The sequence below is a fragment of the Cottoperca gobio genome, chromosome 5, assembly GCF_900634415.1.
Source record: "Cottoperca gobio chromosome 5, fCotGob3.1, whole genome shotgun sequence".
Lineage (NCBI taxonomy): Eukaryota > Metazoa > Chordata > Actinopteri > Perciformes > Bovichtidae > Cottoperca > Cottoperca gobio.
The window spans coordinates 1,126,071-1,144,436 of record NC_041359.1 but is presented as its reverse complement, the minus strand read 5'-3'; the positions used below and the strand labels follow the sequence as shown (position 1 = coordinate 1,144,436).

Genomic DNA, 18,366 nt, shown 5'->3' with positions numbered 1-18,366 from the left:
CATCTTGACTCTAAATGTAATTAAGCAAAGGTTCACAGACTCCTGTCCCCCCCTCAGGACAGCTGTCTCACAGTGCAGTTGTGGTTTCGATACTTTTTTGTTGGACAGATTTGTTAACCTACCTTAGAAAAAAATAAAGTAGAAACTGCCTGCCGACAAGTACATGTTTTACATACTTTGTTGTCACATTTGTACGTACTTCCTAGGGGCTGACAAAATTCGGAAAGATATTAAATGATAATGAAATAAAACAGAAATTAGGGAACAGTTTGTTTCCTGAATGGTGAATCCATCTCATGTATTTGAGTTGTGATATTCCGGCCTTTATAAACATGTCAACATAAAAGTTGAGGTCACATTTTCTTTGGCTTTAAAAGCAAGTGACCAACCAACCTGATGATGGTGCTGGATGAAAAGTCAGGAGGTCACCACTCATCATGCTCCTGTGTTGTCTCCAGTCTTTTGTGACCAGTTAGATGCTTTCAGTGTCTGCTGACTCCACCGCAGCTCTAATGGCTGAAACCCATCTGATAAAAGGAAAGAGCACCCACTCTGTTCTTCTCTCACTACATATCCGCTGCGTTGGCCTGCAATTCAATTTGTCTCTCGGTTCCGGCCATCATTACTGCCAATGGCACATTCATCAAAAGAGATGTGCCTCGCTTTTTGACCCCACTGCTCCTTATATGATGTGTGCAGTTGTTAGAAAACAATCATCTTATCTGCTGCTCTCGGACGTTCACTGGCCTGTTTGAACAAACGGTACAACCAACATGACATACAGGCACATGTATGGTCATTTGATCTGTTATTGTTAGTGTTAATCTATTTCCTGAGCTGAATTAAACAAATGTATTTACATGACAATGTCCAGAAGCAGTGTAGCTACGCTCATAAACACTATACTATATACTGTTTATGTTTATGTAGGTTGTTTATCACACCACACACAGAAAACAGCACAATTGACAGAATAACTTTCAGCAGCTGTCAGAATTTAGGATTAATCACAAACCAGTTACAGGTCTCAGTCTGATGATAAAAACAGATGTATGCATCTATTCAGCTGTTTTATACACATGTATGTACTTGGCTGAGGTGCAAAAGTTGAGCTTTTGAACAGACCTTGGCCGTTGCAGTACCTGCTTCTTCTTCCTCTAGTAGACAAAGCAATTGTGTCATTCTACCTGTCACAGTCTGGTTGCACTTTAATTTCCTGTTTTATTTTTAAATGTTCACTCCCCTTGTGTCATGTCTACTTGTACTTCCTGTCTGTGTGTTTTCCCTCCTTTCCTGATTGGTAATGTGTTCCTCCTGTGTCTATTTACCCTGGCCTGCTGGACATCCGCAGAACCCCTTTCTTGCTGCCGGACCTCCGCAGACCTCTGTTCTTGCTGCCTGACCTCAGCGGACTCCCGTTCTCGCTGCCGGACCTCCGCGGACTCCTGTTCCCGCTGCTGGACCTCCGCAGAACCCCGTTCTTGCTGCCGGACCTCCGGAGATCCCCGTTCCTGGTTCTGGACCTCCGCAGACTCCCGTTCCTGCTACCGGACCTCTGCGGACTCCCGCTGCCGGACATCCGCAGACCCCCGTTCTCGCTGCCGGACCTCCGCAGACCCCCGTTTCTGCTTCTGGACCTCCGCAGACTCCCATTCCTGCTACCAGACCTCCGCGGACTCCCGCTGCTGGACATCCGCAGAACCCCGTTCTTGCTGCCGGATCTCAACAGACCTCTGTTCTTGCTGCCTGACCTCAGCGGACTCCCGTTCTCGTTGCCGGACCTCCGCGGACTCCTGTTCCCGCTGCTGGACCTCTGCAGAACCCCGTTCTTGCTGCCGGACCTCCGCAGATCCCCGTTCCTGCTTCTGGACCTCCGCAGAATCCCGTACCTGCTACCGGACCTCCGCGGACTCCCGCTGCCCGACATCCGCAGAACCCTGTTCTTGCTGCTGGACCTCCGCAGACCCCCGTTTCCGCTTCCGGACCTTTGCAGACCCCCGTTCCCGCTGCCGGACCTCCGCAGACTCCCGTTCCTGCTACCGGACCTCCGCGGACTCCCGCTGCCGGACATCCCCTGTGCTCCCCTCGACTCTCGAGACCTCAGCCCCTGTGCTCCCTTCGCCTCCCGAGACCCCGGCTGTTCCCCTGCCTGCTTTCGAGACCCCGGCTGTCCCCCTGCTGCCTCTTGAGACCCCATTCCCAGAGCTCCCCTCGCCTCTTGAGGTCCCTGCACTCTCCTCGCCTCTCGTGACCCTAGTCCCTGCGCTCTCCTCGCTTCTCGTGACCCCAGTCCCAGCCCGGCCTCTCCACCAGCCTCAAGAGCGACTCCACCCGCATCCAGCCCGGCCTCTCCACCGGCCTCCAGAGTGGCTCCGCCAGCCTCCAGAGCGACTTCACCCGCCTCCAGGCCGGCCTCCAGAGCTACTTCTCCCGGCCTCCTGAGCGGCTCCGCCCGGCCTCTCCGCTGGGCCCCCGAGCCACTCCGCCCGCATCCAGCCTGGCCGCCCCGCCGGCCTCCAGAGCGTCTTCGCCAGCCTGCAGCCCGGCCTCTCCGCCAGCCTACAGAGCAACTTCGCCCACCTCCGGCCCGGCCTCCAGAGTGACCGTGGCTGCCTCCAGAGTGGCTCCGGCCGCCCTGTCCGCCTCCAGGGCAGTCCTGCCCGCTTCACCGGCCTCCAGCCCTGTCTCGCTGGCCTCCCCCGACTTCCTGCACGGACTTCCCCTTCCAGTTTTGTTTTCTGGCCTTGTTTGCCCCGTTTCTCCCCCCAGCTGTGTCCTGTTCCCTCGTTTGGTGTCTGTGTATATATCCCTGTCTGCCCCAGTGTGCCTTGTTGGATCATTTTTCATTGATGTTACGTCGTGTCCTGCTCTACCCCTGATTGGTTTGTGTATTGTAGATTCGGCTTTATTTTAATAAAGCTCGCTTTTTGTTAAACCCTCGTCCTGCATTCTGCTTTTGGGTCCTCACCTCTTCCACTGCGTGACAGTTACAGGCCTCCACTCCACATGAGGACAATGGAGAAAGAACAAAAAGAGCTGAGGTGTCACCCCAACACAGGGCCTTTATTGCATGGCACCTCCCTTCCCGACCTTCACAGGAACCTCACTCCACAGATATCACTGATGCTCTTGGACCAATGATGTTCTTTGCCATTTTAATCACCCACTGCAGAGCCCTCCTGTCCTGGGCACTAAACATGCCAGTTTGTAATGTCTCGAGTCAGAATGCTTTCTATTTTAAAAACTCTTCCTTTATTTCTTTAAAAAAATATAGCCATATCTAATCTTTCTTAACCAGGTTGGAGATGTGTGATGACAATTTCAAGTTTTTTTAAATGCTGATTCCCAGGCACTTGCTCCAACTCCAAGATCCTCTGATGTACACCGGGGTCTGTATTTGCCCCCATTTTGCAAAAATCCACAATCATCTCTTTGGTTTTGCTGGCATTGAGCTGGAGGTTGTTCTCTGAGCACCACTCTGCAATGTTCTCTTCATGTCGAGGTCTGCAGTAGTGGGTTTACAGCATAAAAACATGCACGTGATCATATTTTAATTAGCCATAATGTCAGAAATTTGCAATACATCTTTTTCTCCTTTGGTTGGAATTTAAGCGATGCAGAGCTGAATAACTGGAAAAAGATAATACAAAAAATTAATTAAGATGTGGAGATTTTGATGCTTCTACCTTTAGGAAAGTAGACGTACACTATGATAAGCCATATCTGCATGTCTGTATTGTATAGAGACGTTAAGCATCTGGCTCATTGTGCACTAATGAGGGCAGCAACATGTTGCTTTGAAACAAGGTGGGAGGAAGAGCTTTCTGTCTGGCTCTTCTTCAAAAGCATACAAGACACCAGAGCCACAGGCGGCAAAAGATGACAGTAGGGGACAAATCCTATTCCAGCCGCCATAACCTGCTTCTGTGCTTAGCTGGTTCCAGCCAGGGTTATCTCCAGGTTACACACACGTCGAGTCAAGAAAGACATATGCTTGTGTGAAAGGATGTTTCAACATCTCATTAAGAGGAGGGATTTCCAAAATCACAATGTAGATTACAGGATTACCTCATATGCTGTGGGTTTAGATTTAGAGCCTGTTCAAATGACGTGCATGTGTTAGTAAAAAATGTTTGTACAGAAGTTACTTGTGTCATATTATCTTTTAATTCAGCAAGCCATCTGTCAGTGCTATCAGAGGGCTTTTCATGCTGTCTAATGATTTCCTTTTGAACTGAAGTCTCAAAAATCATTGCCAGATCCACTCCCAATGAACTGTTATAAAGTAACCATATGCCTCGTGTGAGATTAGTTATCCACGTGTTGCTTGGTACTGTTGGGTTATAATTGGCAGTTATTAGCCACATAGTGAAGCTCCTACAGCAAGAAGCCACTATTTAGCTGCAGCACTGATAACTGGAAAGGGCTCATTTGGTGGAAATGTTTTTGTTTGTTGTAATGCCTGGGCCTCCCTTCCTGTCTGCCTCCTTCTAATCACCACCTCTGTTTAAATAGTTCAACTCTCTCATCCTCCTCTCTTTCTATTTCACACTCCCTGCCTCTTTGTATATCCTCTCTCCCTCTCTCATTCTTTTTTTCTGCAGGGACATGCTGGGGAAGATACAGTTACTCCATCTTCATTTAATACCTGAGGTTTAGTCTTTGTTAGTTAAATTAATATATAATGAAAATGAATGAATATCTTATTTTGTGTTTGATTTGACTGTAATAACCAGAAAGAAGTGCAGTGATAGCTCCCCTGTGCTGTTGTTATGCAGAAACACTTAATTATTGGTGATGTTTGTCATTTCATTTGTGCAATATTTGAACAAAAAATATTTAGTTGTGTCACTTTAATTACAAAAGCCTAACAAGCATTTATTTTGACACACTCCATGTGTGTTTGAAGCAGCTGGGGGAGCTGATGTTGTGATGTTGCTGTGAGCGAGTGCTGAGGGCGGGGGGACTACCTGTTTCAAGTTTTGACAGTCTGGTCATTTGCCATCACCATATCCGGACCTCTGAAAGAAGGACAGCTACTGCTGGCTGGACCCCCTCCCTTCTGTGGTGGAGGATACACACAACTACTGTAGCCCATTGTTTTCCAAAGCACTGTTGCATTGGAAAACAATGTGGGCTTTTTACGCCTTAAATGATAATGCCGTTTAAGATTGGACAGAGAGAAGGGGAATGACATGCAGCAAATAGCAGAAGGTCTGTTTCGAACCCCGGGCCGCTGCGGCAAGCATTTGAATGTGGGTCGCCTGCTCTACGAGCTACGCCATGTGTAATGTACACGTTGGATGTACATTATCTTTTCAACAGATTTAAATTTGGTATCTTTACTTGCTCACAAGGAAGATGATGCTGGCGTGCATAACAATTGTTTCACTAGTTGGCTGGCTCCATAATGATCCAATACAAACGCAATACCAACAACTCAACAGCAACAATGCATACTACAACAACAACAACCCACTAATTTGCAGTTATATAAAGTGTATTATGAGGGGGCTCAATTGCGGTTCGCTCCCCCTTATATTTCCAATCGCACGCCAAACCCACGAGGCTTCATCACATACGTCATCGACACAAGCCTCGATACGCGCCTCACAAAAATCTTCCGTGATTACTCGACACACGCTTCGATGCCTCGACACGACACATCACTAATAAAACCTGCAAAACAGTACTATGAATATAAATCTGTACTTTAGTTAAGTTTGAGCGGAATTATTTTAGCTTAGGTTGTGGTTCAAATGGGTCACACTTATATGCAGGCTGTCAATGAAGGTCCATCCTAATCAAAGTCTGGGGGAACACGGGGTATACAGGGAAATAGTGTACATGGCACATGGTCACATGGTTAATTCAATCAATACATTGTCAAAGTTCAACAATCAGTTCAACATTATAACATGTCATGACGAAGAGTCTCCAATGCTGCTCTTTTTAACAGAACTACTGTTTCCCTGCTGATGGTCTAGTGGTCTAGTGGTCTAGTGTTATAGTGGTCTAGTGTTATAGTGTTATAGTGGTCTAGTGGTCTAGTGGTCTAGTGGACTAGTGGTCTGGCTTCCAAATAGAACACTTGAAAGTTATGATTTCAATAGCAGGGCTGCCACCCTGAGCAAGGCACTTAGCCCCGAGGTGCTCGAGTAGGACTGTCACTGTAGTTAGTTTACTGTGAGTCTAAATGACATCTAATCTAATGTAATGTTGTTAATTAAACTTCACACTTCCTGCAGATGTTTCACAATAAGAAGGTTTATTAGTTGTGTTCCAACTCCAGACTTAGTAATTCTAAGGACGTGTTTAGTATGTAGTGCTTTTACACTGGAAAAGTGAAAGATATAAGCATGCATAAAGAGATCTGCTTGATTAAGTGCACTTTTGATATACCATCTATAAACTATGTATTTAAGGATATAGCAGCAACAACAATGTGCAAATAAGTGCAGATTAGACGTCTTACTAAAATATGTTGAAAGATACAACATTTTGAAATAATAGCCTGCCTCCTTTCATTTATTCTAAGATCCGGCTCCTGTGGCTAATAAGAACAATGCTTAACTGTTGGATGGATCGAGAGAGAAGAACTTCCACACAACCATACGTATCAGGACCTAAGAATGAAAATAGAAGACATCGGCATTTTCGCCATCGGCAAAAATTAAAAAAATACCTACATTTATCCCTTCCCCCATGTCTCCATTCAGAGCTGTATTGCAAAGGACAGCAACACATTTCTCAGTTTACTGCTCATTATTTCAGAGTGGTCACTCCAGACATGGCAATTATCCATGACAAGAGGGGGAAAGAAAAAACACTTTCATTGTGTGCCTCAGTCTGACATGGAAAGAGCTTTATAGGATATATTTAGGACACACATTGAGAAAGCAGAAAATAGCACCTGTTGGATGTACCACAAGATTCTATCAAAAATGCTACTGTACTTACTTAAAATACTCATATTACTAATTTAGAAAGCGATTTATGTGTTGTTGAGCTCAGTAGCGACTATGATTTTCCTCATATCACTTTAGGACTTCGAATCAAATCTCATTATTGCCCTTGGAAATAGACGAGCAAATAATCCTAACTCAAGGTCTACTTTCTAATTGTTTCCAGAGCTCTCATCCAAGAACTCCTCAGGTGCTATAAATGAAATCATAACAGCTACTGAGCTTGATGGTCAACAGATCCATCAAGAAGAAGCTCAAGAAAACGCTAATATGCTAATAGGTTGTTTTGTCTACTACTATTTTCAAGGTTAAAAATAAACGTTGATGCTTGTTAGGGAACGATCAGGGTCATGGGGTCACGCTCCCACACACACCTACAGTGAACTACGCACCATTGACATTAAACCACACTTGCCAACTTTGCATTTTGGTACCCAAAGATGGCGTTGGGAGATGCTTCAACTTAAACTTAAAAAGTTGAAAAAACCTCACAACCCACAAATGATGTAATATGACTTAATTAATGTGCAAATAAAAACAAAAGTGGTTGGTGGTGTATTATTTGGTTAATCATTATTTATGAGCCCTGCCTTCTCTGAACAGTCACTCACTCACTAATGTCTAGAAAATACTTTTTGTGTGTTTTGAATGAAGTATAAATTGAACTATATGTTTATTATTGAGCATTTGCATTTATGTTTTATTTTAAGGCTTTCTAGTAGTATTAGTAGTTAGTAATTTAAACTATGGAGTTTTTCTTTTTTAATCTGAAGAAATCTGCAGTTTTTCAGCAGTCAATGTTTTCTTATTATTCATATGATTTCTTGCTACTTTAGAAAAGCTATCTTTTGTAACACATCTCTTTGGCTGCCAACCACTTTGTCTTTGTCTTATTTTTAGAAATATTAAATGCCTTCTGACCAAATCCAAATGAAGTGTGTAGATAGCAACAACAAACACTATAAGAAAAGCTGGGGATTCTAGGAGTTAGAGTTCAGTTTGTAGTCCTAAAGGGAAAGCATTTATTTTAGCCTTGAATCTTCTTGCTGGGATTCTTTTCCTCCCACAAGCTTTTCCGTTTATAACTACATACATTTCACAGTTTGTTGTGTCACATTAATTATACAACAAACTTGAATGTTAAAACTGTGTAATATCAGTTTTTCTATATGTATTGCTTTGAGGCTCAAAGTTATGGTGTCATGTATATGATAATAATAATCTATGAACCATTAAACATCCCAAACCAATAGCTGGTCCCAGCTTCTCAAATGTGAGGATTTACTGCCTCTTTCTGCCCAATTCCATAATGTGTTTTTAAAAACGTTGGATTTTCGCACTGTTGTCAAAGAAAATCAATTAAAAATCACTTTGGAATTAGTGATGGGAATTTAATTATGTAATAATTAGTTCATCAATACATTAAATGTGAGAAAATAATAATTTGCTCTTATTGAAACCTTTTATATTTTGAGTGTATCATTCACTTTTCCATTTAGCTTTCTATTAAACTTCCTGTGGCCAAGTCTGCATATTAAACTGATTGATTTTGAAAATATTGTTAATGCCTTAAAACGACGTGTGCGTTTCAGGTCCTTTTTGTAAAGATCTTGGTTCACACTAAAGCGCTTGAACAATACAACAAGCGAGAATTTGTAATAGCTGCCACCACGTATGCGCAAGCATTCACACATGTTTGCATTCACACACACACACACACACACACACACACACACACACACACACACACACACACACACACACACACACACACACACACACACACACACACACGTACTACTTCAATGAAAAAGGAACTCTCTGCCGAGTGCAATGATGCCTCCCACAAGTGTCTGAGAAACGTTTCATGTGTGGCTTAAGTTTATGGGGCATGACTGACCACACCACTGAAGAAGAACCTCTGCTGAGTGCAATGATGACTCCTCAAAGGATCTATGACAAACGGTTCACAAGTTTGGCCATGGTACGTGAATCCGTTTAGAAGTTATGTACCTTTTTGTTATAGGTCACTCTCACTGCCACACCTCCTTTTTGCCAATTGGCATGAACACAAACAAAAAACCTCCACACCCACACACTTGACCTCAATGCCAAATTTCAAATTGAAAACTGTGGCTGCCAAAGGGCAGGGACATGTTTGTGGACCAACCAACAGAGACATCTAAAAGGCTGCTGGTCGAAGCTTAAAAATACTGAATCTCTTTGTGTGATGGACTGAGCTCTGACATTAGACTGGATGAGTGCCTGTAGGCTGGCCTCTAGCTGCCAACACCAGGACACACTATTACCACATCAATCTGCTTTTACAGCCCAGCTCTCTGCCCTGTTATTATCATTGCGATCTGCATATATTAATAACACATTTTCCTTCAAGCAGCACATTTTCCATTGCAATACCTGGCACTTAGATAGTGGATCGTATAGAAGTCTGTCTTATTGTTCCTCCCCCATGCTCAGACTGAGACTGTGCAGTCAGTTTGCTACAAACCCTGAAAGAGCCTCCACATCTACTTCTGATTGAATTTTATTCTGCACATGAAGAAATTGTATCAAATAAAAATGTCTGTTTTTTTGCTAAAAAAACAGCAGATATAGCTGTCAGGAGCCTTCATGATCGGATTGTTTCTCTCAATTAAAAATGAAAGCGCTCAAGACTTACAAGGCAAGGTTTGGCTACCTCTAATGAACCTATCACAAAGTTACAGTGATCTAAGTAACTGTCAGTGAGGATAACCTTTTCCATCTCAAGAAGATAGAAATGATCGGATTGGAGCAGCCTGGTTCTACTCCTCTGGATCACTGTCCACGATTTGATTTTTGTATTGATTGCAATGGTCTGATGTTGAGTAAACTGACCACCAAGCCAACCTGAGCTTTGAAGGAGGGATTAAGAAAGGGAATGTCATCTGCCTGTGCCAGAGACTTACTGCTGTTAGTCAACTTGCAGAAATAACTCTTATATCAGCATATTTCTTTGATGGACAAACGTTCAGTGCACGTACCATCCACCACCACAGTTTCTACAAGAACTGAAAGTAACACCCACTGGATGGATACATAAGCCACAGCTGATTGGTTAGGACAAACTATGTGTCACATGCCTATTCCACGTATGTATCCAAAGTTACATACAGTTGAGAACTAACCTGGCAGGCGTTGTAGAGCAGCTGGTGCTCAAACTTCTTGATGCCCAGAATCTGCTGGAACATCTCGTACAGTTGGTCCTTGCTGAGGATGAGTTCGGAGGCGGCGCTGGCCGTCAGTCTCTGCTGATGCTTCCTAAGGTCCTCTTCACCTCGGTAAATGGTGTCAAACTTGGCAATCCAAGAGCTCAGCACTGTCTCTTTGCTCAGGCCGTCGATCTCAGGCAGGCTGCGCACCCGCTTCTCTATATGCTTCTTAAAAACCTCCCGAGAGTCGCTGGCCGAGCAGCCGCCGCTCTGCACCATCCGGGACACACGATCACTTTTCAGGAAGACCTGCAATCAATTTGGTAATTGACAGATTTGTTGGAGTTTTTTTTACCAAACAATTTCTGATTTATGTATACTTTATATATAACAAACTCATCAGGAAGGCTGGCTCCGTTTTGGGGGTGGATTCTGAGAGAAGGATACTGCTAAAGCTAAAGCATCATGGGTGAATACCTCTCACCCACGTCAGGCCTTTCTGGACGAACACAGCAACACATTTAGGAACAGACTGATGCCACCAAGCTACACCAGTGAACGAGTTCCATCCTCACAATGGCCATCAGCCTGCACTGCTGCTCTCGAACTGACAACAGCTACTATCAGATCTCACTCTACTGTTGTTCCTCCTCTGCTGCTTATCTCTCACTCTTCCTTTCAGTGCTAAGCACCTCTTAAAACACTTATACATATTTCCCATTCATACTTCACTTGTTTGTAACTTAGTAACACTGATGCACTTTACATCCATTTCTTGTGATACATACCAGTACAGTACCCTGCGCTTGCATTTGTGCATATCATCGTCATTTCTATCTCTCTTTATTGTATATATATATATTGTATTTTTTTTTCTCTTCGTTGTTTGTCAAAAGTGCTAACCTCTATTTCTATTTCTCACAAACCAAAGATTTCTGCATCGAGTGAAAGCTGATTCATACTTGAAAGACTGTAGCTTGTGATTGATGGGTGGTCAATTCCTGTCACATGCTGTCAACACTGTCTTGCTCTTTGTAACCCTTTGTCTTTGTTTTCCTCTATCTTTCTATTCCTGTCTATCTCTCTCCCTCTCTCGGTCTGCCTGCTTCAGTTTTAGCCTTTAGCTAAAGCCGAGCTGAGAGTTTTGGGTTTTAATTGAATGGGATAACCTGTGCCATCTGTTAAATATCACACCTTTCTCATTTGGCTTACTTGTGCTGCCACATTAACTGATAAGGCAATGTGCACCACTAAGTCGACAGATACACTCCCTTGTAGCGTCCCTTGTAGTGTCCAACAGCACCCTCAAACCTCCAAATGTCTTCTTTTGTAACAAAGCTTTTAGAAAACACATGTAGTGATTAAATAATTATGATCTGTGAACTGTGTTGAGTTTAAAAACATCATCATAGAACTTGGAGGAAGCCTGTATATGAAGTGCATTCACAACAGGCTTGTTGAGCATTTGTGGATTTTATTTATTTATTTATTTATAACCTTTATTTTACCAGGATAGGCCTCATTGAGATTAAAAATCTATTTTTCAAGAGAGTCCTGGCCAAGATGGGCAGCAGCACAGTTACAGACAAAAAAACAATCACAATCACAACATTAATCAAAGCATTTACAGACACAGCGGTCTGCTTCAATGTCTTTAAGAGTTGCTTTAAGTCTGTTCAGAGAGACCAGCTCTCTGAGTTTCAGCTCATTCTGCAGCTGGTTCCAGGGAGCCAGTTTAGCGTAACTAAAAGCCCTTTTCCCAAGTTCTGTACGGTCTTTTGGGACAGTTAAAAGAAACAAGTCCTCGGAGCGAAGCCGATATGGTCCACTACATTTCCTACTAATGTAGATCCTTAGGTCTTGTGGAAGAGCACCCAGAATAGCTTTATAAATAAGGTTGTGCCAGTGTTTCAGTCTACGGGTGGTCAGGGAAGACCATCCAACACGAGCATATAAGGTGTAGTGGTGCGTCAGGGTTTTGAGGTTTGTTATGAATCTCAGTGCCCCGTGGTAGACGGTATCTACTGTATGGGAAAGTATTTGTCGAAAGTTTAGTTTTAAAGAGTTGAATGAATAGTGTAACAATTCACATTCTGTTATACTAAGTATGAGGATATACTAAGTAAACATATGTATTTATTCTGTTAGTTTATTTAACAGGGACCATACAGATACCCATTGTGGCGTCGCCATCTTCGCAGTGACGACGCTGCCTGACTCACTAATCCAAAAATAGGCAAAAAGGTGGATCGTAGGTGGAGCTGAGCTGAGCCCTGATGACACAGCAAAGCAGTGGCCTGTGACGGCACCCACCTGTCCCTCAAAGCTTTGTGTGTAGAGTACGTATTGTACATGACTGTGTAGACATATACACTCAGGTACCAGTTTATTAGGTACACCTAGTTAAAATGAATGCCGTCTAAAACAGTTCTGCAGTAAATCCTCCTTGAACGTTATAATGTTCAGTTTTTGTTGAAAGTGCTTTAAGGCCCTGTCACACATATCCGTATGGCAGAAACGTATGCCGGCGCATACGAAATATCGGCAATAGGTTGATATAAATTAAGGGTAAGTTGTGATCGTTTGAAGGACGCAGACGATACACCGAACATGCCAGACATACGGCCCTGTCACACAGTTCCGTATGGCAGAAACATGCCGGCGTGTATGAAGTAGCAAATAATTTGTCAGAGTCCAAATATGTCCAACTTTTCTACAACGGTGTTGTAGCTGACGTATACATAACGTATACATAACGTATACATAACAAATTATTATACGTATGTGAAACATATTGATAGCGTATCACTTACTTATACAAAACGTATCAGATCGCCTGGCCAATGGAGCTGGAAAAGTGCCATTTGGTTCACGTCATGCTGATGCTGGAGAACGGCTAGAATGTTGAACGCTAGCTGTACTGTAGAAACACGTTTAATAAGTTACTCCGTCGTCAGGCATCATCTTAACATAGTGTAGGAATAGGTTATCCACTCGTTATCAATAAATTGGCTGTAGGATTCACCGTGAGCCGACGTAGCCTATATCTAACGTACCTCTAACGTAGTCACGTAGGTATTCACGTAGGTATTTACGTACTATATTTATGTAGGTAAGTATTCACATACTGTATTTACGTAGGTAAATATTCACGTACGTATTCACGTATGTCTAACGTCACGTAACGTCTGCATATCTTATGAAGCACACGTCGGGTACGTCCAGTAATTTTGAACATGCTCAAAACATCAGTGTTCAACAACGCACCCCAGCGTAACACCACCTGCTCTTAACGAATACTACTTATGCCTTACCTTATATAAACGTACACCAGCGTGTTGCCGATATTTTGTATATGCCATATTTTTGTATATCTAATGCATTCGTTGGGTATTCGTCTGATACATTTTGTATTAGGAAGTCATGCGCTATCAATAGGTTAGACATGCGTATCTGTATATGTTCACTTTTCTGATCCGATCCGATGAAAAGTTGGACATATTTGGACTCTGACAATTTTTCCTATGCGCCGTCATACGTTTCTGTCATATGGATATGTGTGACAGGGCCTTTAGAGAGGTAATTATTCAACTTTATCATCATTTTGGGGGTTGTAGTTTGTGGGGCTGTTGAAGTGTATTGCACTATAGTGACACATCGATATCAATGAGGGTAGGCTAAATAACAGAAACCCCATTTATAGACAGACCTCAGTATAACATCTACAACTCCCACACGTGGTAAGGTTTAGGCTACAAAAACATTTGGTTAAGGTTAAGGAAAGATTTGGGTTTATAAACACATCTTGTCACAAAGGTTTTTCAATCAACACCACCATTTTTCCATAACCTCAACCAAGTGCTTTGAGTTGCCTAAATATGTCAAATGTCTAGTTGTAAATGAACAGTGGAATCCAGACTGTTAGGAAGTGAGAAGTACAGAAGAAGCTGCTGGCTCTTCCTTCATCACATTTTATTTCCCTCGTCTATTCTTGGTAGATCTGGCCCACTGAATCCTGATCGTTTGGGAGCATATTATTAAGACTGCCCTGGGGAGCTCAGTGCATGCTCTGCATCATTTATCAGAGCCAAGACAAGTTATCTCCACTGAGGTTTGGATACTTTTCTCCCTGTTATTAGTTTTCCTACTTGGACAGATTCATTTTAAACAAGAAGAGGCTTGCAAACGGAACTTACAGTTACAGCTTGCAAAAGGTCATTTAGACATTTTAAATGACATAAAGGTTGCAGACATTTCCTATTCATAAATGTTTATCTTCATTTTTTTATTTTCTACAAGGAGGTCAGAGGTCACATACATAAAGGCCAGGTTAATGTTTTGCCTAAAACAGCAGTAAAAAATACATACAGTATGGGAATATATATCCATTAACATGATTCATACCAGGGCTAAAACTACATTAATTGTTATTAATTATAGTGTACTGGTGACACAATGAAATATCAATGTAACAGATAATACAGACTCACGTCATAGTAGCTCTGGACAGCGTTGATGAAGGCCTCATCCGCCACGATCTGGGTGTCTCCGCTGAGGAAGGCCTGGAAACGCTCTTTGACTGTTTGCAGCTGCAGCTTACTGATCTGAAGGAGACAGTAGGAAACAGGAGCCAGAGAGGACATTATCATTTATGAACACCACAATTAAAACCTAAAAAGTAAAATTCCCTTACTTTATTTCTTTATTTTATTCGTGGTAAATATTGATCCTTTTGTATTCTAGGAAAATCCAATCATCTTGATGAACATCAAACTGTTTTCTTAGGCTGATAGCACACAACCTTTGATGGTATGGATTGAAGCCACCAAACAAACAAACAAGAGAGCAATATGGAGGAAGAGGAAGAGCAACATGAGAAGTAGTTGTTTGCCTTCAACTGTACGAATGGCAGGAGTTCAAATCAAATCAAATGTATTTGTATAGCCCAATATCACAAATTACACATTTGTGTGCTCAGGATACGACACAAGTTATGGTCTAAAATGTTTTCAATATGTGATAATGGGACAGAAGAGCATCTAGTCAGAGACCTTTAATCCAGCTCTCGTTGTTACTGTGTGTTTAGGGTGGTTTTTTAAATAGTGCAAAAAAAGGCTCTATGCTGAATACTTTGGTGATACATAAGGATAGTTTAGAGTGACACTTTGATGCCAGCTGATACAGACAGATGGCTTTAGATGGAATCGTTCGTATGCTTATAAAACAGATCTGCACATCTTTTCACCTGGAGCTGATGACAACACCTTATGTGACTTCTGAAGTTGTGCCTGTAAGTGCAGGGATCACATATTATGAGATTTAACTCTAGCATAGGACATTGTAGCACTTTACTTTTACCACCTTTCTGCATTATAAGCACTTTGTAAACATTTGATGAATGTGTATCTCAATGATCATAACATTACAACAGTGTTTGGCTGTACCGTCATTCAGTGAATGACCTGCGTTAAGACGAATGACATAATCCCTCCTTTTGCAAGACAATTCAATGAAATGCACAATCAAATTTTGTTTTCACAGAAGTCATAGAGGTGATTATGCACAGCCAAAGAGATGGTAAAGAGGGAAACTTTGTCTCAAAGGTTTATGTCACGGTGGGCATTAATGACGACTTCTCAATTAATTAGTAAGTGGTGTTTTATGAATTTCTAAATATTTCCAAATCTCTTATTTATGTGGTTGAATAATGAATCTCCATGCTTTTAAAAGGTATTTGCAATGTGTATATAATGTTTATGTTATGTACATATATAAGTGATTTTAAAGTATGCCACATGATATAGGCACATTTTGGGTTTAGACATCCTTTACAAGCTTGAGTAAAGCTTGACTGATATGTATATAATAATAATAATAATAATAATAATAATAATAATAATAATAATAATAATAATAATAATAATAATAATAAGACCTGGTAAACCCAAACGGGTAGTGCGGGTGAACTGGGAACGTCTGGAGGAAGCCCCTGTCCTGGGGATCTTTAACTCACACCTCCGGCGGAGCTTTTCAGCCATCCCTGTGGAGGTTGGGGGCATTGAACCTGAGTGGGCGATGTTCAAAACCTCTATTGCTGAAGCTGCGGTGATGAGCTGTGGTCTCAAGGTCTTAGGTGCCTCAATGGGCGGTAACCCTCGAACACCGTGGTGGACCCCGGTGGTCAGGGAAGCCGTCCGACTGAAGAAGGAGTCCTTCCGGGTTATGTTATCCGGGAGGACTCCGGAAACAGTTGCAGGGTATCGAAGGACTAGAAGGGCGGCAGCTTCTGCCGTGTCAGAGGCAAAGCAGCGGGTGTGGGAGAAGTTCAGAGAAGCTATGGAGAAGGACTTTCGGTCGGCACCAAGGTGCTTCTGGAAAACCATCCGGCACCTCAGGAGGGGGAAGCGAGGAACCATCCAAGCTGTGTACAGCAAGGGTGGGACCCTGCTGACTTCAACTGAGAAGGTTATCGGCCGGTGGAAGGAGCACTTTGAGGAACTCCTGAATCCGACTAACACGCCCTCTATGGTTGAGGCAGAGCTGGAAGCTGATGGGGGATCATCGTCAATTTCCCTGATGGAAGTCACTGAGGTAGTCAAACAACTCCACAGTGGCAAAGCCGCAGGGGTTGATGAGATCCGTCCAGAAATGCTGAAGGCTTTGGGTGTTGAGGGGCTGTCTTGGTTGACACGCCTCGTCAACATTGCATGGAAGTCTGGGACAGTGCCTAGGGGTTGGCAGACCGGGGTGGTGGTTCCCCTATTTAAAAAGGGGGACCAGAGAGTGTGTGCCAACTACAGGGGTATCACACTTCTCAGCCTCCCTGGTAAAGTCTACTCCAAGGTACTGGAAAGGAGGGTTCGGCCGGTAGTCGAACCTCTGATTGAAGAGGAACAATGCGGATTCCGTCCTGGTCGTGGAACAACAGACCAACTCTTTACTCTTGCAAGGATCCTGGAGGGGGCCTGGGAGTACGCCCATCCGGTCTACATGTGTTTTGTGGATCTGGAGAAGGCGTATGACCGGGTCCCCCGGGTGATACTGTGGGAGGTGCTGCGGGAGTATGGGGTGAGGGGGTCACTTTTGAGGGCCATCCAATCCCTGTACGCCCAAAGCGAGAGTTGTGTCCGGATACTCGGCAGTAAGTCGGACTCGTTTCCCGTGAATGTTGGCCTCCGCCAGGGCTCCGCTTTATCACCAATCCTGTTCGTGATTTTCATGGATAGGATATCGAGGCGTAGTCGTGGAGGAGAGGGGTTGCAGTTCGGTGACCTGAGGATCTCATCGCTGCTCTTTGCAGATGATGTGGTCCTTATGGCATCATCGGTCTGTGTCAGTCACTGGATCGGTTCGCAGCCGAGTGTGCAGCGGTTGGGATGAGGAACAGCACCTCCAAATCTGAGGCCATGGCTCTCAGCAGGAAACCGGTGGATTGCTTACTCCGGGTAGGGAATGAGCCATTACCCCAAGTGAAGGAGTACCTCGGGGTCTTGTTCGCGAGTGAGGGGACAATGGAGCGAGAGATTGACCGGAGAATCGGAGCAGCGGGGGCGGTATTACAGTCACTTTACCGCACCGTTGTGACGAAAAGAGAGCTGAGCCAGAAGGCAAAGCTCTCAATATACCGGTCGATCTTCGTTCCTACCCTCACCTATGGTCATGAAGGCTGGGTCATGACCGAAAGAACGAGATCACGGGTACAAGCGGCCGAAATGGGTTTTCTCAGACGGGTGGCTGGCGTCTCCCTTAGAGATAGGGTGAAAAGCTCAGCCATCCGTGAGAGACTCGGAGTAGAGCCCTTCTCCGTGATCCTTGGAAGGTGAAGTTGTGCGAGAAATCCCTACTCTGCTTCTATTAAGGTGAAAACTTTGCTTTATTCTATCAGTCCGATTGTTCATGACATTGTCATTCAATTTGTTCCTAATAACTTCACAGCATTGTTTTCTGAGTCTGATTTGTTTTTTAAATACCAATGTATTGGGATCCTGGGGGTATGCACTGAAAAACACTGCTGCAGTTTTAATAGATGGAACTATTTATTGAGTTCATGTTTGCCATGGGTCCCCATTTAAAGTATGACACACTATCAAGGGGTCAGCGCACTCTGTCAGTCAGTGAAGGACACACACAGATTTCTATTGTACACAATATACAAATTAACTTTCCTAAAATAATAATAAATTGTTGTTTTTTTCTGTTGACATGAATTA

At 43.4% G+C, this 18,366-nt stretch overlaps 1 protein-coding gene across 9 annotated transcripts in view; it reads right to left on the bottom strand.

Annotated features, from left to right (window-relative positions):
- cadpsa (Ca2+-dependent activator protein for secretion a) overlaps positions 1-18,366 on the bottom strand; it is a 161,728-nt gene that overhangs the window by 116,763 nt on the left and 26,599 nt on the right. For all 9 annotated transcript variants that reach the window (XM_029431327.1, XM_029431329.1, XM_029431328.1 and 6 more), the window contains exons 2-3: positions 14,647-14,760; positions 10,133-10,465 (exon numbers count right to left, since the gene is read on the bottom strand). In XM_029431327.1, coding sequence (XP_029287187.1) covers positions 10,133-10,465; positions 14,647-14,760 — 447 coding nt within the window. The remainder of the gene's footprint in view (positions 1-10,132; positions 10,466-14,646; positions 14,761-18,366) is intronic.